General features: G+C 40.9%; 1 protein-coding gene across 2 annotated transcripts; it reads right to left on the reverse strand.

Annotated features, from left to right (window-relative positions):
• Positions 1-2,487: 2,487 nt before the first annotated feature.
• Positions 2,488-23,585, reverse strand: LOC145446501 (disintegrin and metalloproteinase domain-containing protein 12-like). 2 transcript variants are annotated; one of them, XM_080324819.1, is made up of 18 exons: positions 23,462-23,585; positions 23,305-23,394; positions 21,684-21,793; positions 20,307-20,474; positions 18,843-18,925; positions 18,580-18,725; positions 18,225-18,316; positions 18,004-18,165; positions 17,768-17,944; positions 16,315-16,448; positions 15,777-15,965; positions 13,522-13,684; positions 13,338-13,452; positions 12,939-13,047; positions 12,689-12,878; positions 12,554-12,628; positions 4,122-4,233; positions 2,488-2,781 (listed from the first exon to the last, which is right to left on the reverse strand). In XM_080324819.1, exons 2-18 carry the CDS (start codon positions 23,375-23,377, stop codon positions 2,546-2,548), a joined length of 2,334 nt encoding a protein of 777 aa, XP_080180945.1. In that variant the 5' UTR covers positions 23,378-23,394; positions 23,462-23,585; the 3' UTR covers positions 2,488-2,545. The 2 variants fall into 2 exon arrangements, with proteins under 2 accessions (XP_080180945.1, XP_080180944.1); XM_080324818.1 differs by having other exon boundaries at positions 2,488-2,928; positions 23,462-23,580.
• Between the last annotated feature and the right edge of the window lie 818 nt (positions 23,586-24,403).

The raw sequence follows: 24,403 nt of genomic DNA on the forward strand, positions 1-24,403 counted from the left end.
AGTCCGTGTCCAAGTCACAGTCACCATATCTCTGTCCATACCAGTGGTTTTTAAACTGGGGGCTTCCCCTTGGGGCGGGGGCGTGAAAGCATATGAATATAACGCAAAGCTGCGGTTAACTGAATTTCTTTTTCGCGCTCCGCGCGGTTTACCTACAATTCATAGTTATTACTCTGTCTATAGTCCAAATTTCATATTTGAGCATTCTCTCATTAACAATGATATCTTCCATGCCATCAAACTGCTCTCTGAGATTGCTAGCATTCTGGTTTCATTTTGTGATATGACGATAAGGGGGCGCGTCATAAACGGAGCGTGTCTGAAAAAGTTTCAGAACCACCGGTTTATACTGTTTATTATTGAGTTTAAGTCAAGTTGAACTCACTTCTGTTGTTGTTTTTGGTAGTCATGGTTTTTGTCGACTACAATGGTAATTTACACCAGGCCGATAATACTTATTTTTGATTCCGTGACAGCCGACTTTTATCACGGCACATGAGAGCGTAATTATGACTGCTTTTCAAAACTACTTACTTACTTGAGTAGTCTCCCAAGACATCAAATTCTACATCTACTTAAACTGCTTGTATTTGAGTATAATTTTACGTCGCTACTTCTACGTGAGTAGCTTTCTTGACTACTTTGACCATACCCTTAGAATATTCCGCTGGTCGTCTGCAAACCGTTTTCTCGAACGCTCCTCAGACCTTAAATTTGTACTTGAAGTAGTTCTGACTTGCCATGATTTAGATATGGAAAGCATACTTATTATTATAATTATATTCTTTATTCACAGTAAGAAACTGGTCAATACACACATAATCCGGGGAGCAACCTGCACCCAAAGGAAAATGGCTAGATTGCAGTAAATTTTTAAAATTTCAGTAATGCAGTCAAATTGTTATTCATATGCAATACATGGAGAAGTCAGATTACAGAATTGCAGTAGATGAAGAATTGACAAGGGTTATAGAGCAGAGGTAGAGATGATTGAAAATGAAGAATCGAAATTACAGAAATGATGCTGTTATTCACTAGTATAATTTTAGTCCAGTAGTGCATTCAAGGCCTTTCGAAGAATATGCACAGTGCCCAATAACGTGATCTTTTGGATCATGTCGAATCGAACGTTACCCGGAATCTGTCGGATATGTCTCATGAGCTTTTTGCTTACGACCCCTGTAGCGCCAATGACTATCGGTACAATGTTTATTTTGCATCGCCACATTTTCTCACATTCCATTTTGAGGTATGCGTATTTGGACTGCTTTTATTATTATGATTATTAATATTATTACAACGACAGTGGTGCTTTTAGCCTGCTTAGGGCTTTGTGCTCCACGACATGATAATTCAACGGTTCAATGCATTTCTTCTGGTTGTTTTCATTTTCTTGTACTCTCTCAGTCTCAGCACAAGGCCACAGTAGCCGGACACCAATTAAAAAACCCATACCAACAAACCAGGCACGCCTCATCAGCTCATCGGTTCTGTTGCTGCCGAATTATAGCTCGGCTCACTGAAGTAGGGCGTTTTAAGACACTGCTATCGCAGTGAGGTCGGCGATGAGGAGCCCATATAACCTCCGACACATAGTAGTTAGTCCGAAACGGGATTCGAACCACTGCCATTGGAAGCATACTTATGAAATCCGAATCACGAAAATAATTCAGATCTATAGCGTTTTCGTAATCTATGAGCAGTCGCGGTAATATATAGCCTCAGATACACTAATTTGCTTCTCCTTAACGAACTGCTGGTGAATTAGGGTTACCATACGTCCTCTTTTAAGAGGATTTGTCCTCTTTTTTGACTTTTGTGAAAGTGTCCTCGGAGGACGCCCAAATGTCCTATTTTTTGAGATTTTGTCCTCCTTTTTGAAAAATTTGGTTAAATATATGGGAAAATCGACTTAGATACAGTAAATCAGCAATGATCGTAGTAACGCTCCGCCAGGTATTTCGGCAGCTGGGCCGGAAAGTTGATGTTCTGTTTTTTTTCGTTTAGGCACTGAGCTAGAAAGTTTTTTTTTAGTCAACGATCACGATGTGGGAAAAGTTTACCATTTTTTGAGGATTTTCCTCCGGTTTTGCAAGTCTGAAAATTATGAAAAAGTGTCCTCTTTTCAGATTTCCAAAATATGGTAACCCTAGGTAGATGTATCAATTTTCCGAGTCGATTCAAAGACCCAGTTCCTAATATAATGTGTCAGCGGCCTATATATTTACTTGCGATAGGGAGTTGATAGCGAATGACATGAAAACTGATATATCATTGTATATCCCAACCACCATGGAAACCAGTGGCAAAGGGTTCGTTATGAGCGGGTAAGATGATATGCTACTCTAGCAAAATAAGCTTTTGTCGGAAAGGTAGGCCGTCAACTTCCTGGCAAGTAGGCTTACTCCGCTGCAGACCACCTTTGCACATCGCTCCCGATCATGTTGCCTACAGTTCACCCTCGCTTACCAGACTGCTAAACGAGCGTATCTCAATAGTTTCTTCAACAATTGAACGAAACCGCCGAGGATTTTCAATACAATACTTAGAACATCGCGAACACGAAAATAACTGACGCAGCCAGCAAACCAAAGGACGGCAGAAACACCGACCGTCCGGCAAGCGTAGCATTGCCCGTCTGATTGCCACCGGTCGTTAGATCGAACGAAGTCGGAGAAGCGTTATCGTGGACAGTGCTATTTTCCGTAGTGTCCGATGGTTCGTCCACAGTGTTGTCGCCAGGATCGTTGTCAATTTTAGGTGGTTCAGTCCCGGGCGGTGCTGACAGAGTAGAAGTAGATGTGGTGGATAAAGTAGAAGTAGATGTGGTGGATAAAGTAGAAGCAGTGGTGGTGGATGCAGTAGAAGTAGTGGATTGAGTGACATCATCACCGTCGTCTTCGGGCTTGACATTAGTGGTGTTGTTATCTAAACCCAGCAGTAAACAGACAAACAGTTAGTTACTGTCAACTGGCTTTCATAATTTGAGCAAATGATCAAGCTCTTTTGCTACCGCCATTAGGTCAAGCGCTGTCTTCAGAAAACATACACCCATGAGCAATGCCCCTGGCATTTCGCATATTCACATATATTTCAACGTGAGCGCGACAGTACCCTCGCACAAGAGCGGAAAGCGCCGAGCGGCTGTGTCGGGGAATTCATCGGTGTTTGACCCATGGGAATAAGCTATGGAGTAGGCTAGTTGTTGTTGTTTTGCTTTGTAAGGTGTTTCAACATCAACGGTAATTTTAAGCCAAGCCGATATCCCCTGGAGGTTCTGGGATTGATGCCCCATAGCTAGATTAGAGCTAATAGATTGTACTAACTCACGCACCAATGTCGGGATGACTAAAGTCACGTTTATCGAATAGCGGGACCTGATTCTATAGTCACTACCCTAAAGTGACCTGAATTGACTATAGGCTGAGAGCAGGATTTATTAGAGCAGCTTGCATAGAAATGATTAATGTTGTCTTAGTAATTAAGAAATGTCATGGTATATGTATAGTTTGACAATATTCTATAACCCATATGCATATGCATCAGCTCACTGACTCAAACTGAAAATCAGGGTTGTAAACGAGTCACAAGGTTACGTACGGGTCACAAGTCAATCTTAATTTTGGCGTTTTGATTCATTTTCATCACAAAGTCGAGTCCAAATCGTGGTGAGGAGGGTCGAGTCAGCGTCATAGGGTTAAGACTCAAGCCCGAGTCCAAGTCAATGTTTTCACTGTTCAGTTTCGGGTCCTAGTAATGTTCAACCCGATTTTCACAACTCTGCTGGTGTGATATCGAATTTTCATTATTCCTAACAATTTTCAGTATTGAAGAAATTGATTCGAGTCAAGTCGAGTCCCCGGAAACTCGCGACTCGAGTCGGGAGCGAGTCATTACAACCGTGCTGAAAATTGACTCGAAATCGGAAACTTGAGATGACTTGACTCGAATCGAGTTACTTTGAAAATTTGCCTGACCCGACTCGTGACAAGAGTTGAAAAATTCCAAATGTCTTGCGACTGGACCTCAACACTGCAGCACACCTAAGGCGTACTACGCCGTACTAACGCATAACCCCCCCCCCCAACCCCCACGAGACATATCAAATCATGATACCATACCTCCATTCTCACAAATGGAGCCGCTATCCACACTTCCGCCGTCACCTGGTTCTTTACAGTCTGGAGGAGCGTATCCGACATCACAATGGCAGTTTCCCAAGTTGTTGCAAATCTAGGTTCAACCAACAAGTACTTTACAACCGGGAGTGTTCTAAGTCGTCGGGGTTGGTTCTCAAGTGAGTAGCAGTAAATTCCCACTCAATGACAAGCAGAAGTTTGGTTTCTAAGACAACTCAAAACTAATTCGATTGGAGGTAGAAAAGTAAGTTAGGAAAAGTACTCAAGTAAGTGGTTTCAAAAGGTAGATTCGGTAGAGGGGTCACTTAGTTTTAGCTGTTAATCCGGGTGGGTCATACCTTCGGTATCGCGCTTCTTCGCAGAAAACGCAAAATAACGAACGACACAATAAATACGTGGAATTTTTGGAAATATATTTCGTTTACTAATCAGCCCCCAAGATTACCAGGCCTCGTTCTGACATATCAACCTCGCCTATCGACACACGCGCCATGCATTTTCATCGCTATAGTCGTTTCATGCCTCATTTATTTCAATCCAGTGTGCACTGTGCATACCTTAAGTCGTCAATTTAAAACAGACATGTCTAAAACAAGGCCATTGTTTAAAACATGTTTTTTAGCCATAACGTCACGACCATTTAATTGTCACGTCACAGTAGATTGACATTGACAATTGCAAATGTAGGGTAAATATGGTTCCTCCGACGAAAAGAGCTTCAGATCACTGTCATAAAAGGACCAAAAATATCTTAAATCAGGACTACGTCGTTATGCATTAGGCTAATTTTACGGCTGGCGGTCATCATCATCAGAACACCCAATCATCCCAATCATCCCGTACCAACGATCTATATCTACAGGAAAAAACTGTTGAAGCTGCGACAACTTAGAGCGGTCCGGGGAAAAGTGCGACCCGCGCGCCAAATGCGGCCCGCGAAGCTATTCTGTGCGGCCCGCGAAAGGTTGCTTGGAATTAAAAACATAAAACCTACTTTCTGAATGACTAAGACCATAGTCTGTATCAAATCAACAGGGAATCCGTTTATATATGTTCATTAATATGCCACGATTACGCTGCCTATCAAGGGTTACCATATTTCGGGAATCTGAAAAAAGGACAATTTTTAAAAATTTTCAGACTTGAAAAAACGGAGTAAAATCCGGAAAAATTGGCAAATTTATTCCAAGTTTGTAGTTGGTTGACTTGAAAAAATTCATCTTTCCGACTCGACTCCAGAAATACCCACTTTCTATGAGATTTTCCGTTGGTTGACTAAAAAGAAGTCGATTTCTGGCTAAACTCCCGAAAAACCCGCCAGACCGTTACTTGAGTGCTAATTTCTTATATCTCAGTCCAATTTTCGCATAGATTCAACCGAAATTTTCAAAAAAGATGACAAATTCTTAAAGAAGAGGACATTTGGACGTCCTCCGAGGATACTTTCAAAAAAGAGGAAAAATCGTCTTAAGAGGACGGATGGTAACCCTAACTTAACTCGCGTGCGTAATACAAATTCAAAATAAAGTCAATGTGGCAAAGTATGAGTAGCATTTGAAGTAACCAGAAATCACCCTTTCCATATATAGTTTAACTTAAACCAGGGGTCGCCAACTCAAAACAGGTCGCGGGCCACTTTTCAAATTTCGTAGAGGCCGCGGGCCGCATGAATTCGATATCAATGTAAAATAGGCAACCACGTTCTAAAAGTCTACGTCAGTAGCTACAACGGTGAGCTATCTAACATAGGCGATGGGCATATTTGATAGGCTTACCATACGTCCTCTTTTAAGAGGATTTGTCCTCTTTTTTGACTTTTTTGAAAGTGTCCTCGGAGGACGCCCTTTTGTCCTCTTTTTTGAGATTTTGTCCTCTTTTTTGAAAATTTAGGTCAGATATAGAGGAAATTGCGAGTGATATGCCGCAAAATAGCGCAGAAGTGAAGCTCCGGCGGGTATTTCGGAGGAAAAGCGGTGATTTCAGCTCTGAGCGAAATGAAGACCTTTTTTTTTTTTTTTTTTTTTTTTAGTCAACCGACCGCAAAGTGGGAAAAATTCACCGGTTTTTGGGAATTCTACTCCGGTTTTGTATCTTGCAAATTTCTGAAAAAGTGTCCTCTTTTTGCATTTTCAAAATATGGTAAGCCTAATATTTGACCACAAAAGAAATAATATTTCAATAAAGGAATACAAATACAACAAAAAATCATTATCACCAATTATATTTTATTTTGAACTGTGAGCTGTGCACGATACCTGGAAACGCTTTTCAGCGACTAAGGATTCGCTATTGGGACTAGCGAGATACGTTACTAGCTGAAAGACCATCTCCACGTAGAGCATGATCTTGTGGGGAAGCCCTAAGCCAGTGGTTCTCAAACTTTTTTAGACACACACCCCTTTATGATACTGAAAAATTGTCATATCACAAAATGCAACCAGAATGCTAGAAATCCCAACGGCTAGTTTGATGACATGGAAGGTTATGGCTGTTGATAACATAATTCTTTAAGATGAATTCCGGACTATACACATAGCAATAACTAATAAATAAAGGTAAATCGCGCCGAGCGCGAAAAAATGTTCATTTTAGCGCATCTCCGCCTCCCCTTCAGATGCTTTTGCGTCCCCCAAAAGGGGCGCACGCTCCCCAGTTTAGGAACCACTGCCCTAAGCCGTTTTCTATGCGTCTCGGTCTTGGCAGTGTTTGGTCCATTGCAAGTCAAGACAATATGCCTATTCACATCAGCTGATTCTCCCTCGATGGAATGCTGTTGCCATCACCACAGCCGTTTTAGCTGTAATGACGAATAGTGATGTTGGGCACAAGAGAATAGCTTATTTTGAAACAACAACAACACGTTGAAACTGTAGGTAATTTCAGCATTTAAAATTGGTTTTCTTAGCTTTCTTCCTAAATCTCAAATCAGGTCGCGGGCCGCAGAATATGACTTGGCGGGCCGCATGCGGCCCGCGGGCCGCGTGTTGGTGACCCCTGACTTAAACCTTATTTGTTTCCATTGTCACATTACGCATTATACGGTATGTGTTTCAAATTGTTACGTGATACGTTTCCAAATCCCTAATCAGTAAAACAATAAGTCAATCAGTGCTCGCGAATAATATATCACTCATCATATCTATCACCCATAAAGATTTAACGGGCATGCCAAAAAAAGAAAGCGAGAACCTGACATTCAAATGTGTATACTGGAGTCAGCCGCAAACATGTCCTTAACATAAAGACAATTTAGGCTGCACACCGCCCGGAAGGCAGCGACCAAGAAAACAAGCTTTGTACTATTGCATATACATTTCAGTGAAGTGGTTCTCGAACTGGGGGCGTGTAGGCATCAGAAGGTTGCCGCGAATCTGAAGTGCAATCAGAAATTTATTCGCGCACCGCGCGATTTACCCCCAGCTTGTAGTTTCTGCTCCGTGTATAGTCCGACTTTGATATTCCAGAATTCTCTCATCAACAGCCAGGACCTTCCATGCCATCAAACTATCCGTTGGGATTGCTAGCATTCTGGTTTCACTTTCTAATATTTTGCGATATCATGATAAGGAGGAGAGAAATTTTTCAATATCATAATTCGAGGCGTGCCTAAAAAAGCTTGAGAACCACTGTTTTATATTCTTCATACAAAACGTGGACAGGGGTTTGAATAGAGTTAAAAATGTGTAGCATTGTTTCCAATCGTGACATCGTGACACACATTCACTGAGCAGCATTTCATAAAAAAAGTAATTTGGAAATAAAATTTAAATACGCCGGAGAATATAGCTAAAATTGTTCACTCGGCCCGCCAACGTGTTTTCGACTTCTCATTTGACCCGCGAAGGAAAATAATTTCCTAAAATCTTCTTTTGTATATATAGGAACTACGTCCCCCGTCTATGTTAAAGAGCACAGCGTTGTACTGACGTAAAGTTTTAAAATTCTGGTTGCTCCACTCTGTGCAGCCTATTTTGTCTCGATATTGCATTTGTGCGACCCGCGCTACGAAATTTGAAAAGTGGGCCGCGACACGTTTCGAGTTGGAGACCCCAGCGGTAGATTATGTTTTGAAATGATAGAATTATTAATAAACAGATACTGATACCCTTTCGCCCAGTTCCGATGACAATTTCGGCCATAGAAACGGTGCACATTGCGCACACATCCCATAACGACTTTGAATTTACAAACTTTAAAGATCACAAAGTATCAGTACCTGGTTAATTAGGAATTTCATCATTTCAAAACACCACATGACTGCTATACAATGAAAAGATAGGAGGGTGTCGAAACGACTAGTACTATTTGACATCATACACCCACCTGGGCCTATGCAACGAGGAGGCGTGTAGCCGTGTACCTGTACACACTGAATGAAAAGTAAAATAACCAGAGGTGGTCAGTAACGAAGTACTTCTACTTTTTCGAAGCACTCAAGTAGTTTTCCTCTACTTCTGGTACTTACTCAAGTAGATCTGAATTTCACTACTTCTACTTCATATTTTTTGTGATCTACTTACTTACTTTTCGCTATTTTCCGTTTGTCGAGTAGAAGTAGTTTAATCCTCCAATCAGGAAGATAGCTTGAGTAATTTCGGGGCTGTTTTCACGGAGTATCGACATTTAATTTTCATAAAAGTTGAGTTAAGCCTAGAATTTTGGTCGCGCGCAGTGAATGCGGAGTATCCAGTATGATTTCACGAAAGTATCGTTGAATATAATTTAGGTGGCGGGTGGGCGTGGTTCCGTTCACACCGCATTGTCACCCTTCGCCATATCAAATATTTCATCGCTGTATATATGGCTTATCATAATTTTTGAAACTGATGTTTCGCAATCTAGCATTTACTTATCATATCGTAATCTAGCTGTCCATGGCGTGTCCTAATCTGGAAAAGTGGACTCTGACTTTTCTGTAGCTTTAGAGCTGTTTCAGCATACCAACCTTCGCAGCTTTCTGGACTAAAGACATTAAATACATGTTCCGTTTTTAGATTTAGATTTCACTTGCAATTCCCAGTACAATATATTTTGATTTCTAATTAAGATATCAGTTCTTTTGTCTGGATAACATACATGTTGAAGTATAAAAGCAAGTGTAGTAATGCCTTCAATTTCCAGAAATAAAGCTTCCAGCAAACAATACGTTCATATTGCCAAATTTATTCCACCGGAAGCTTTTCGACTTGCTCTCTTCAGCAGTGAACGCCATTAAATGAGGTTAACCAAGTTCGAAATATAGAAAGAATTTTGTCGTTGTGACATAATAATGACAAGTACACAGAGTCGCGAACGGCAGTAATCAGTAGGGAAATTTATACGTTGACGTTCACAACAGAACCTTGGTAGGTTCTGCACTGTGAAGCTTTTTCATATATTACAATTTTCACTTTATTATGACATCTTCCGTTCAAATTTATTGCATTTCAACTGCGGGCTACTCTATTCATGGCGCTGACAGTATAAAAACTACAGTAAACGAGCATGCACCTTGACGATCTCAAAAGTTTTACTTGCTTTGTTACAAAAGTTTGCTCGAAATATCCAGCTTAATTACCGTTTGTGACTTTCTGCTGTGAGCTTGACCCGCAATCACACGACATCACGAGCGAAATGCGTAGTCAGCAATGATGCTTATACTCGAACAATCAATGAGATTAATATCGTTTTTTGATGTAAAAAATGTAGCAGGTGTTCGGGGTCAATCTTGACTTCATAGGTTCACTGTATCATTAAAGCCAAATTCGTACGATTGAGGTGTTGGCTTCTGCTGTATAACTTGTTAATGGAGTAAAATCGGTAGCAAGTATAGAAACCCGTTTTACACTGTGCCTAATATCAATGTAGCAATACTCAGACGCCGAATACATTGTCCAGTCTGGGCTAGACCGTTAAGGCGTAAGCTTTTATTCCCTGGTATGTCGTCGTCGAAATTGTTGGCTAAGCGACGGAAAATATTGATTTTATGGGATTATTATATTCTTTGATTGCCTCAGTTGATACATTTAGCGACGTTTAAAACGCCAATATGTACCTCAGCATTGCGGCATTATGTGGCCCGAATCGTCGCTAGGTATCGTGAACACTGTACAAGTGTACATTGATGTAGGCCAGTGCTCTTCAACCGGGGTTGTCGTACACCCTTGGGTGTACCAGAATTCGCAAAGGGTGTACCACTCGGATGGGGTGTACAGGGGTGTACCAGATCCGAATTACAATGAGCCGATGGCTAGCTATCACAAAGGCAGGTTTATGAGCCAGTACAGGTTGACGCACATGTTATTGAGCAATATGGTGCGATGTTATCTCAAGTGTAATACTGTACACCGCTTGATTGTGATGTCATAAGCAAATATTTCGCCTGACATGCTCCTATAGATTTAGCCGTCGGCAATAGACCAATGGCTCCGTATGGTGTTGGAAAGTATGCAGTTAACAAACAAGTGTTCAGCTAGTCATTTGTCTTTTAGTGATTTTGAGGGAACCGCCGTGATAGCTCAGACTTTTTGAATCGGTACTTCCTACCCGACGTTAATAAATGCCGCAATGCACATAAATGAAGTGACGTATCCAGCCAGGGTCGAAACAGATTCCATTTTGAAATCGAAACCCTTTTGTTTTAAAATGCCGATTTTATGTCCAATATTTCGCCATACATTTGCAATTTAGTATTTTGCTATTAGTGATGCAAATTAGCGACAATAGACTGTGTATAGCGGCATACTATCTGAGGTTACTGACATCTCTCGCAGCCCAAGTGCTCCTATCGACTGTGTGCGGTGTGGGGCAGGCCTGATACGCAGTAGGCTGGTGCGCCTGCTATCATCGCTGATCTGAATTACCGCTTCTGCAGCAGTAACTTTACCTACTCTCTCCCCAATACTGTTACATTTAGGTTGATTATCGTTCGTAATGTCATGCTGTTTTTGAGCTGACACGAAATAAATTCCAATTTGCGTGGCGGGCGGCTTAACTGGCTGCGAATAATAGGCTCTGTGACCAAATACTATTTTATTCAAATACAAATTTTTTGACGGCAATAACTCCGCTTACTGGTTGGAATTGAACCAAATTTGAAGAACATCGTTTTTATAGACAACCTAATACTTTCATGGGTGAACAGAAAAATTTCAAAGTTTTCGTTTTTTATTTTATATAATAAATAGAAACTTTCTTCTCCCGTAGCAATGCGGCTACTGGTTGGAATTGAACCAAATTTTATATGTAGGCTTAAGTTAGGTAACCTAACAATTTTATCAAGTAGCCAGTACGATTTGAGAAAAAAGTCATTTTTGAAGATCCCTAATGAACAGGGGTGTACGAGTTTTGAGCAAACGTTAAAAGGGTGTACCACGTCGAAAAAGGTTGAAGAGCACTGATGTAGGCTATCACTTCACTGAAAGATAGGATTGGAATTAGCAATAAGACGTCACGTAACGTCATGAGGTTCACGTTCGCGTTCACACAGAAACTTTCAAAAAGGTTCGCGTTCACACGAATTTGAACGTTTCTGTGGTTCACACCATCCCTAGTAATCAGCTCACGGTTACGGTACAGCACACACAAAAATCAGCTGTAAAACTATAGATAACTAACCTACAGAGGTTAGTTATCTCTAGTAAAACAGCCGAATGACAAAACAACACTAATGGAAGATTCCCAGCGTGTAGAGATGTTCTTTCTGGCGATTCAATATAGCATTTTTACGGTCCACCATATTTTTTATTAACGTTTAGTAATCGCACAATGTGTTTACACCGTATCCAACACACCATCTCCGTATCGCTCTTCGACTAAACTACAGGCCTTATATTATGGGGGAGTGCGCAATACCATGATATTTTCTAAAACGTGCTGTTTGAGTAAACAGATGATTAGTATCGCATTTCCATATCAATACTATCATTTTCATCATATGATGTGGACGAATGCTTATCCTTATGATATCGAAAATTGGATACCTGCTGGTATGCATCAATACGAATCAGGCTCGTCACCTTTCGCATAGCTCAATTTGCAACTTTTTACAATCCATGTGAACGAATTAGGATCGTTTTCACAACTAGCCTACTTACTTACTTGAGTACTTTTAAAGTCAGTCAATTCTACTTCTACTTCAAGTAGTTTTAGGTTGCTCATGGAAGAAGTACTTCTACTTGTACTTTAGTAGATTTTTTCGTCGCTACTTCTACTTCTATTTGAGTAGCTTTCTTGACTACTTTGACCACCTCTGAAAATAACTATGTATGGTTTTGCCGAGAAAACTGTTACCGGTAAGTTGAAGTCGTTTAAAAACATATTCAGTCGAGTAAGTAGTGCAGGTGGACAAAACCCATTTAAGAACTCCGAAAAGGTTGCTGCTTATCACCTCCGGTTACAACCTACTCGTAAAACAACAGTATACCATCACATACCCCGTGTCCGTTACAAGTTCGATTGCAAGGTTTGACAATGTCGGTCGAATCCGAGCACACTCCGTTATGACAGACCTCGACGTAAAAAAAAGTAATTATCCAAAGGATCAAATCGAATTCACCCGCGTGATATACCTTGTCATCACCACATCTGGTCCCGTCCGACACCAGCGTCGGGTCATTGACAGTGTCCGCCATACCGCTAGGAGATTCGGCGGTCTTGCATGACTGACCATCCATGTTCGTTATAGCCGTTTTGGATCCGGTAGAAATGATCGGCTTTCTCGAACCCCCGATGCAGGTCAGTTTGCCGCAGAATACATCTCTGAAAATAAACCTCGCCGCTTACCGCGATGCGTGGCCATGCGACGGAAAGCATACTCACTCCTCGGCACAAGCATTGAAAGTGCCGTCATCGTTTTTGCTGCAATGTCCGTACCAAACACCTTTTTTATTGAGAGTCGAATAGCATCTCGCCAAACCGTCCATGGCCTCTGCAGGTAAAAAGTATACGGAACACAAATTTTCCAGGCTGTGGATTCTAGTTTACTAGCGAAAGACCGGATTAAAATACAGAACGGAGATATACAATTTTGCGCGGCAACGCCAAAATGACCTGAACACAAAAAGACATGCATATATATCATAATATTTCGTTATATTCAAAACATGCTTAGTTTTGCTGAGCCGTAGAAATATGAAAGTTTATGAAGTGTGTCGCAAGTCAGAAAAAATTGCGCAGTACAGAACTATGGACTTTTACCAATATCAAACATAAACGTACCTGTGCCAAACATCTCTTTGCACTGTTGTTCACGAGTCCTGCAAGCACCGCTGTAGCATAACCCTTCGCCCGAATCACAACCATATCCGTTGAATTTATAGATATCGTCGGGACACTGAGGTAGCAAATGTAGACGTGAGAATGGTTTTTGAGTCTATAAATGTTACGTTCGTAGTGAGCTTACGTGAGCCGCTTCGCCAGAGCAATATTCGGTTATGTCGCAGTCCCCTACAGCAGTGCGGCATACATGACAAGCCCCCTTAAACTGACAATCGTCAGAGCAGCATACTCCGGTGTCGCACTTAGCTGTCTCGTGTAGCTTGCATGTGGTAGCATTACAGCATGGACTGCAATAGAAAACGTCCCATATTTATATGGGTATTTGGGCAAAAGCAATGCAAGACAAACAGTTACCAAAGCGAGTGGCGCATCCATGGCGATCGATTCGAAGGTTGTATAATGTATATACCAGTGTTGGGATGACTCGAGTCATGACTTGACTCGAGTCAGACTCGAGTCACCTTTTTCGTATGACTTGACTTGACTCGAGTCACTTTGCCAAAATGACTTGACTTGACTTGACTCGGCGTATCAGAAATGTGGATTGACTCGTGACTCGGAGCAAAATTCACGAGTCAATTTCAAGTCATCAAGTAATCGGTGTCGATAAAAATCACTATCTTGCATATCGTCGGATTGTTCGCGAAACGCTGGTGTAACCCGTGAGAGCGACCAATTGTTCAATGATCGTGCGTTTTACTGAGCCTCCATTGTTCTCTCACAAATCAATTGACCACAAACGAAGTGATCGAAGCTCACAGCTTCCGTTGTCGTAAACTAGTATAATATAGTTCTATTTAGGTTCTCTGTTATTATACCTTAACCAAAACTCTTGTTTTATTGAAATTTAATTCGAATATAGTTAGTTTATATATTCCTAAATATTTGGCGCAGGCTCGAATTGCATCATATCAATCTGTAAATGGGTAATGTATTGCATCTAATCAATTTGTGTCTCTTTTCTCTATTTTGGTTGGTAACTATAAACTGAGGCTATGGCTAGGCTGGGGCTATATGTGAGCGATACAGCGCCTTCTTGCGTGTATATTTAAGTCTATATTCGTTCATCGGTTCAAAATCAATGACCACTCAATCTGTATTTCAGACAGCCAGCAAAATGCAATGACGTAGATATGCCTCATACTTCGAAAAGGCAACTTGACTTGAATTGTGACTTGACTCGTGACTTGACTTGACTTGACTCGACTTGACTCGAGTCACCTCCGAAAATCGAGTGACTTGACTTGACTCGAGTCACCTTCCAAAATCGATTGACTTGACTTGACTCGAGTCAAAATGTGCAATGACTCGAAATGACTCGTGACTCGAAGGTAGTGACTTGATCCCAACACTGGTATATACTTGCTAAAACTACGTTTCCATCACAACGACGAATAATATTACCCGCAAATTAGGTTTACCCGACATATCGCATGTCTCGGTGTGATGATTAATTAGTGAGAAAAGCAGACATGGCGAAGCCTGCTTGACAATGTAGGTTTCAAATCCACATTTTCTTCCTAATGATCGACAGAAATATACTCCATTGGAAGTGACATTCACATTTGCAAATTGAAATTTCAGATAGTGCTAATTGGCCATCGAGGTAGCTTCCTAGCTCCATAGCTTGCTGGTTGTCCTGGCACTACCGTTAAATATACGCTTGTATCGCAATGATATGCTACCGATACCGCCGAAAATATGATAAGAATTAAGAAGTATAGGCCCAACGTTTAGCAAATAATATCATTTAACAATTTTCTCCGTCACTGAACGCTGAAGTTGTCTATCTCAGATTGTGTCAACTGATTGAACCGTACGTGACTTCCATTAGAACAATGTATGTGTGTATGGCTATCCTAGCTCATGGTGCACGTTCTCCTTGCAACTTCGTCATATAAAAGCATGCATAGAGTTCATACAATGCGCGCCTCTGTAATTGTTTGTGGCGGTCGTAGTTGGCCTCTTCCATGCGATGGGTATTTGCATCAACAATGTAGCAGTGGATAGTGTCTTGTAAGAAAACAAATCTTAGGAAATGGTACCGTGGTACCACCTAAATTCTCTAATCTCGACTATGTCATAAAATGAAAGTGAAACCCGTTTGCTTTCGGCTGATAATACGCTCCTGGCCGCAACCCTAGTGAGCTAAAACGACTCCGAAAGTTTGAATGAGATATCGGTGCAGGAGCATACGTGATTGTACACGGGTTTATTGGGTATGATATGATGAACATTATGTAAATGTTCTTTGATAATTAAGAGGATTCCTCCGCGAAATATGGCTCGGAGACATGAGTGATTTTACACTGAGTTTTTCCTTGCCGTAAAGGAGTGTCCATTAGTCGCAGCTTGCAAATATCCGACCTATCCCCGCACCTGTCACAATCCTCCAACGGTCCGCAATCGCATTCTTCATTTACTTCGACAATGCCGTTGCCACATGCCGGTCCGCCAAAGATTTTATCACTGTCAGGAGTATTCTTCAAGCAAACGTCAAGACCGCTTCTGTACCCCGACTCCAGATATTGTCTACTGCAGGAGGACCATTCGTTCGGTCGTTCTCGACTGCGAATGAAGGAATTTCATGATATTTCATTGAACATAATACGGAGGCATTGTAACGTAACGCACTGTAAGCCATGGGTCTCGGTAATTCTCTACTTTGGTCCTCGTTACACCACCGTCTGATAGGATCGTATGGATCACGTTTCTTTCAAATGCTTATACAAACTGGTTTTATGAAACTAGAATTTCGCATTTCATAAAACGCACTCCAAATCCCGAGAATTTTAGCAATCAACGACAACGAGGCAAATTGATCCTATGATCAGCATCATATTCACAAGTCAGTCTACCGAAAAAAATATTACTTGACCCTTTGTGCATAGCAAAAAAAACAGTGTAAGAATTCTACCTGGCTGATGCAGCCATAACACAGGCTCCGCTCGTACTTGTGCACTCACAGCTCTCGGTATCATGATTCATTCCGAAGTTATGACCCATTTCGTGCGTCACTGTCGCCGCGGTGTCCCGCGAAACGATGCGGTCCTGCGTAGGAATCGAGGGTAATTGTTCAGTAGCGAACTACTTGAACTAACCTAACGCAATCGATTATATTCGAAAAATATCCAAAGTAATCGTATTCGAAGTTAGTTATATCGCATATCTAATCGATTTCTTTGAAAAAAATAAACGATTACTTGTACATTGTACTGTGCAAGGACTGTGGTAAAAAGTGAACATTCGTGGACAAGGAATAATGCATTATTATATCAGTATATTGCTAGGAGAAACGTCGAATTCTCAAATTTCACTGCTAATTATTATACTATATTACATCACAAGCATTAGCTTTGCCCATCATTGGGTAACGAATTAGTCACACGAAAATAGATATATATTATGTGTAGCGGTATGATTTAAAGAACCACCGCCATATCGCAGGAGGAGAGTAATAATCATCACACTGTCTAGCTTCAAATAGTCACGTAATTAATGGTGTTTGATTATTCGTAGTTCAACGCAGTTGGAACGTTGCTACTTGACGACGAGTTTGTACGCAGGACAAGGATTTGAAATTTTGTACTCGCCAAATAGGCCAAAACACGACGGGTTCCACATCGATGCATTGAATATCAACAGCTGGTGATACAAATCCTTACAGAGCTGTTCTTTGCCGTTACTCGTAATAGCATCTCGCAAATCGCAATATCTGTGTATCTATGAGGATTGTAGGAATATACCTAAGGTTGCATTTAAAACAAAAATCAATTCAAAACAAACATGTTTAAAACAAGGCCCTTGCTTAAAACATGTTTTTTATTTTTTATTTTTTTTTCAATTTATCAAGTTGTGAAATCATACCATAATTGTTTAAACGCTTTCCAAAAACATATATATTGTGTGAGCCTACGGACTATTACCACCGGATATAGCCGACGTATATCGATATGGGATGGTTGGAACCCCCCAAATAGTCAGTTCAACAGCAATAGTACAGATATTTCATCAAAGGAGCTATATTTACCCTATATTATTCAATGTCAATCTACTATGACGTCACAATTACTGTTCGTGACGGGCCTTGTTTTAAACATGTTTGTTTTAAATGCAACCCTAATCTATGTGCAATCTGCATATTGGGCAAGTTTAATTGTAACAGAGAAAAGGCACGAGAGAGCAGGGCAAAGCAGAGACGCCAACCCATAACAAGACTTTTCTATCATTGAGTTACACAGGTTGCCCCGACTCACAGCAACCCATTTCTATCGAATTACACAAGTCTAAGTTACGTTACGGAATAATGGTGTCCTTTCTCTCACTGGGTATACTCGACATAATAAAACTTGTTTTCATGATATCCATACCCTAGTAACGCCAGCAGATCTGTCGGTGCACATGGCAGAAACGGGTGCCATCCCGAGTATGTTACTTTCGAAGACGCGGCCCACGATCAGATGAGCGTTGTCAGTGTATTTCCAATGAGAGGTGGCGGGTTCGCTCTGTAATTTTTGCTGCCTATAGGCCACAAAAGCTTGCAAAGTCTGAAAAGTTGATTGGATGAATATCTCGAAATCAAGGATTTTCACTGCATTTTCACGACCGTTTTCCCGTTATCCGATATTTCGATCTTATCTTCCTTAGTCCACACTTCGAGATGCATGAGCACTATTCTCAGTTGAATGAGCTTGTACATTACATCCATGAAATTGACAATTTCCTTTATGTGTTCGTGAAGTGCGGCCATCTCGTCGAACTTTTCATACTGAACGCGAGAAATTGAGATTTAATCAAACCGGTTACGCTGAGTTAAATTAAGAATACCATCTCTTTATCCACAACAAACATAAGTTCGACGAACTTCTGCTCTTCTTCTTGCCTTTTGACTCGATTCGTACTTGATTTAGATACGGATTCTGTTAAGAACTGCACAGGTTATCGATGCCTTCATTCGCCGTCATGTGGTTTGCGATGTAAGGTAATGGAAAATTGAAAAACGAAGATATCATGAAGGAAGATACACATAGTGAATGTAAATCGGAGGACATATCTTGGTAACCAGCGAATAACAGAACCTTATGGGGCCAGGGCTCGACCTCTAAATTGATTTTTTTTTTTCATTTCGGCATTTCATCAAGTGTCGGCTTAAGATTGTAACATTCATGGTCAGTAACTTTACCAGTGAGACTATGGCGCAACATTTCATCGTTTGAAGTCCCGCACGAATGGTCATCCCCCGTGACTTCACGGTACAAAGCGTGCTTGCGAGTGTTGGGCTCCAGAGGTGCAAAGTGTATCGTGTCGTTGTGCAGATAAATAGTACCCCTGAAATATGATATCCACCGCACTGACATGGGATCGCCCACATAATAGTAGAGCAAAGATTATTTTAGGATATTTATTTTTGCGATATCGGACCCAAATAAAAAGCGGCAATCTTACTTGAGTCCATGGCAAGTGCTCGCAACGACGCGGCTATTTTCAACTCCAACCACATGGCCATGATAGTAGCAATTGTTGAGCTCCTAGAAGAAAGAGATCAGTCTTGCGATTCCGAAAATAGCAACTTGAGACAGATTCAAGATTCAGAAGAACAGACTTTGTTGGAATGCTTCATGTCGGATATGGTCAATGATTTCACCGATGCCATAGGAATAATCAAAACAAGGAATCCTGTAAAATCTTCTCGAATTCACGTTGAACTATATAGAGTTACGACTGAGATAGGCAAAGTACATTCAATCGAGGTTGAAAATTGAAAAATAGAAACGCAATGATAATACGGGACTCTGTTCTGTTATGACGATAGATGTGTTGCCTTACAAAGTGGGTTAGGAAAGTTTGCCCATGGAAACGATTGATGCAAATCCATTCCAAAAGTACTTACTAATCGATATACACGAGAGGGAAAAATTACAGGCTAAAGTAGGCTGCATTTGTTAGTAACCCCTCAGGGCATGACACATGGGGTACTCTCTCTCTCCCCCCGTCTCTCACTCTCTCTCTCTCACTCTCTCTCTCTCTCTCTCCCCCTCTCTCTCTCCTCTCTCTCTCTCTCTCTCTCTCTCTCTCTCTCTCTTCTCCTCCGTCTCCTCTCTCGTCTCTCTCTCTCCTCTCTCACTCTCTCTCTCTCTCTCTCTCTCTCTCTCTCTCTCTCTCTCTCTCTCTCTCTCTCTCTCTCTCTCTCTCTCTCTCCCTCTCTCTCTCTCTCTCTCTCTCTCTCTCTCTAAGATATGGCTCTTAGCTAGATTTTGATTTTTGTACCAAATTTACCAATATTGCAGCAACTTGTTTGAAAATGTCCATCGCGACCCAAAATAATTATTCTCGCAGAAGTATAAACATGTCTGTGAGAGGTCAAGGCAGTGGCATAATCAGGGTTGGGGGCTCGGGCCTCCTTTTCAAAATCCTTGAAGTCGTGATGCGGCCGGAGCCGGATCGGAGCCGGACCAGAGAATTGAAAAACAGGATCGGAGCCGGGCCAGAGAATTTTTCGATCCGCTCCGCACTAGTGCAAATAAGGCAACCAGCTTGATTAGTACGAGATTTTGCAGAGATACTATGGCGCACACAATAAATACCATATAATGAGGTCGAATTAATGACACAATAACGTCAACACTTTTCTATTGTGACCTAATAGTTGATTGACATATGTGGTTATTTGCGAGTTGAGATGGAAAATATAGTGCCAATATGGCTCTTCGGACGAAAAAGGTTCCCGATCCCTGCGTTAAAGCAGGAGCTACCAAACTAGATTCAGCCAATAGGCTACACTACACACGAGGCGCTATTAGCTAATTAGCTATAGCGTCCGTGATTGAAATGTGCTGTACGGGGATATACCAAATTACTTATCATATTTGGCACGTCATTAATTTCAAATCATAACGTGAAAATCGATACCTCGACGGACTTCTCTTCATATATTTCAGCCGATTCCCCTTCGTAGCCCAAATAAGATACCGAGAATCCAGACGAAAGCAATCGTTCATTCAACTCCAGTACGATGTCATACCTCGTCCCATTAGCGACAAAAGAAAATTCAAGATCTTGCGCGTGTCCGCCTCCTTGCTAAAAAGCAAGTACATCAATAAACTTCAAACCTGTCTATAGGGCCATTTATAATGTATACGGAAAATAACTTGAAATGATGCTAGCAAATCGTCATAAAAGCTTACTATGCGAGCAGCCCAATATGATGTCAGGCAAGTTGTAGCTGAATGTGGTAATCCCATAAGATGTGGAATACACTGTTACTGGTACGCATGTAATGTGTTTAATAAACAACAGACGATTTGCAATTGCACATGACTGATAGCCTACCGATGGAGATCGGAAATGTTGCGCGTAAAACTATATTACTCCTACGAAGGGTTCACAATAATCAAGTCCTAGTTCAAGATAAGAGCAACTATAATCAAGTCTCTAGGCTAGTGCCTGCCTTAGTTTCTTTTTTGTTGTTTTTGGTAAAACTATAAATGTACTGAGCTACTCTACCATTGAGGGTGACGTATATTCCTATGATACAGAGTCTTTAACACCAGGAACAGTAGGTAGGTGAAATTGTCCTATGCTCCCTTCATAGCTAATAGATGTTCGTTATGACACCATTTTATGTATACCCTCTACGTCAAAATGGATCTGTGACGTTACATTGTTTGTTTGTTTGATTGTTTGTTTGTGGTATTCATGGTGTTTGTCGACTACTATGGTCATTTACACCAGGCCGATATTGTTCATTATTTTCCGTAACTGCCGACTTATAGCACGGCCCACCTCTAGGCTTTTTGTAAGACACCGCATCATAAGCGGATAAGGTGGCGAGGAGGAGCCTAGGTAAACCTCCAACACTTAGGTAACGGAATTATGAAGTCGACCTCGGTCGGACTCGAACCCGTCCCCATTGGTGTTGCAGCCGCGGATTATACATGACATTGTTAAAATACCCCCTTTCCTTGCCTCCCTCACTCCCGAATTTTTAAGCCTCTTCCAATGTATTTAAGTGGGTCGTGCCTGTGCAAATATATTGTCAATTTTATATGATTTCTTTTTTATTGTTTGAAATTGAAAATACAATGCCCTTGCTACATAAACGTTACGATTTTACTGTGCATTTACATTTTTATTCTTTTCTTCCATTTTGTTGATCCAAACACACATATATTATTTATGGGTGTGTAATATGTCGGCGGGTATACGAAATATTCTATCCACCAATGCATCTTCCGCCCCACCTTACAATGAGGGAATCAAAGCGAGTTTAGATATAGCCGTCATCACCTTTTTAGTTGAATACATGTTGTCTTCATAAATGCATGTTGGACAATGAGTCATAAATGGTTCAAAGACATAGTGTTCAGAAGCTGGTTCTGGGATTCCATGGCGCTTGTCTGCAAAAGAAACAAAGTTTCATGTATCCATTACACCGAGGTCAACATAACGCAAGAAAAATGATCAAACCACGACAAGACATAATATTTCATTACATAAATATTTCTCACAATGCGAATGGAAATAGATACATATACTCATTGACCGTACTTTCTAAGAATAATATTGCAACGATAATTAATTCCTCCCTCCCACTACCAGTACCGTAACACGCCGCACCCCACCCCCACCATAATTGGGGGCGAGCTCGTAGGGGGCCCAAAGTAATTTCGCGAATTAACATAAGTTATAGGGTATTGTTTTTTTGAAATTTATGCGACTTTTTCACAATTTTTTTCGCGCTGTGAGCGATTTAATGGTGTCGAATTTGCTGATTATTGGGTATACCCTTCCCCATGAAAAAATACCCATGACTTATAGAAATGAGAATTTCGGAAAACCTCGGCGGAAAAGGACTGCCCTAATGCTGACCCCAAAAAATGGTATATATACAATATACATTTGTTTAATTGTCAATGGGTGTCTAAGTGGCTGGCGCCAAATGTTCCTGTCCTGGCAATCTGAGCCCCACAAGACATATGCCATACAGCAAGGAAAAATTATTTGCCAGCGCAGAAATACCAATTTGAAATCGTGAGCGTCTTTTAGTTTAGTGGGTCTGGGCGATTTCAATATCTTTTGATATAGCAGACAGGCCACGAAATACCATCACGTAACGAAGTCATGACACCGACGGATCCACCCGAATAGGTTTATTATTATTATTTACGGGCCCAACATTTTCCAAACATCTCACTCAGCTCTACCGGTCAATCTGATTACATGAGCAGAGAGCGGATAAAAAGTTGAAAGCAATATATATATATATATGCAAATCCCGATCATATTGACCGATTTAATCATGAACTATATAAATTTTAGCGCGCTTCGGGCGGTTTATGCAAAAATTTCCGAACAACTAAACAGTACAACAAATTTCGCTGAGAAGTAGCGGTAAAAAGGTATCGGAAGACGGGGGGTCTAGGAGTCTAATCCCCCCCGGAAGTTTGGTTTATCGCCCTATGGGGGGCCCCAAGACCAACGCCTCGCGGCCCCTTCAGCCGATATTTTGACAAACATTCCCCATCAGAAAAATATAGACCGTCATAACTAAAAATATATTATTCCAGCGCAAGCACCTGTTTTCAGAAAGATAAGACACTCTATCACAGAAATGCACAAACTCTTTCGAATGCAGATCGCATTGCATTTTGGTGGGGTAACTTAGCCACTTCCATATCAATTTATTCAACTCTTTGTGTATTGTTGTCTAGATAATAAATAAATTAAAAGAAAAAAGTTGTCACTTTCCATGCTAAAATCTTTAAATCTATTTCAACCTTCGAATATATGCTCTTGGTTCATGCCTGATGTATATCTATATTCTATATATTCGCTCAAAGCTTCTTAATGAACCACTGTAATGAAGCTATATACGACTATAGGCCTATACAAGATTTCAAATTAATACCTCTCACTTTTCCGATGATTAATGGAAACATCATTACAGTAAAAAGAGCTATTACCAGGCGGTCTTGCTTCATCGTGATGATTCGTTTATCTACAGAAGCAATAAAAACTACTTGTTAGCTCAACGTTTAATTATATAATAGATTAATACTTCTTACCTTATTAAAAGAAAAACGGATCCGTTCTATTCGTAGCGGCACGTTCGACCAAAATCTGTAATGCTAATATACTTCACTTCTTACACCTATTATTACGTCATAATATGCAGAATTTTGTAAATGGCTCAGCTCTCATTTTTAGAGTCGCGATTTGTTCTATTGTGCATTCTTTTTATGGCGCTTTCTGCATGCTACTATCCCATAAAAAATACCGGTGTTGTTCTAAACGAGTGTTGCATTGGTGGCTTCAGGGTGGCAATATCATTGAACGCTTGAGTACACAAATATCGCCCCTCGCTGTCACTGCAACTTGTATACGACTTTATTCAGATTGTCGTCCACGGTGCCAGAATAACGACAAGCTTTTTAATTGTATATCTTAATGATGTCATCTAACACTGCACCAAGTTTCAAGATTACCACAACGCAGAAACTGATTAGGGTAGTAAATTCGTTATCAAAGTCGAGTAGGCTATCTATAAGTTTGTTATAGCAAATTGTTGCGATTGTGGCGCTGCAACTGACCAAAATGGCTTGAAGTAGTCAAGCGTGACCTAACAATGGGAAAGGGGGTGTTGCCGTTCCATAATCACATTCGATAATGTTACAGATGTGATTTATGGAACAAAATGACGTCACGCTCGACGTTTGGAAAATGTCTAATCTTCGGCCCAGGTAGCTCCAGAGGTGGGCAAAGTAGTCACCGTCGCTACTCAAGTAGAAGTAGGAGTGGTGGTTCACAAGTAAGTAAGTAAGTAGATATTCTACGCTTATTTTGCCTACAAAACTCAAAACTGTCAAGTAGAAGTAGAAGTAGTCTAAAATCATAACTACTTAAAAAGTAGTGTGAGTAGGCAAAATCTACTTCAAGTACTTCAAAAAGTAGAAGTACTTCGTTACTGACCACCTCTGTAGCTCACAATATCTGAAAATGGAATAATA

Source organism: Botryllus schlosseri, chromosome 9 (assembly GCF_051294905.1).
Source record: "Botryllus schlosseri isolate E-star chromosome 9, Bs_hap1, whole genome shotgun sequence".
Classification (NCBI taxonomy): Eukaryota; Metazoa; Chordata; class Ascidiacea; order Stolidobranchia; family Styelidae; genus Botryllus; species Botryllus schlosseri.

Bases quoted from the DNA above. Each gene is read 5' to 3' on its own strand.
- LOC145446501 (XM_080324818.1), bottom strand. From the start codon at position 23,377: ATGAAGCAAGACCGCCTGGTAATAGCTCTTTTTACTGTAATGATGTTT. The intron at 17,945-18,003 runs GTCGTGAAAATG...TCAACTTTTCAG, and splicing joins TATCGGATAACGGGAAAACG to ACTTTGCAAGCTTTTGTGGC. The intron at 13,453-13,521 runs GTAAGCTCACTA...TTGCTACCTCAG, and splicing joins GCTCTGGCGAAGCGGCTCAC to TGTCCCGACGATATCTATAA.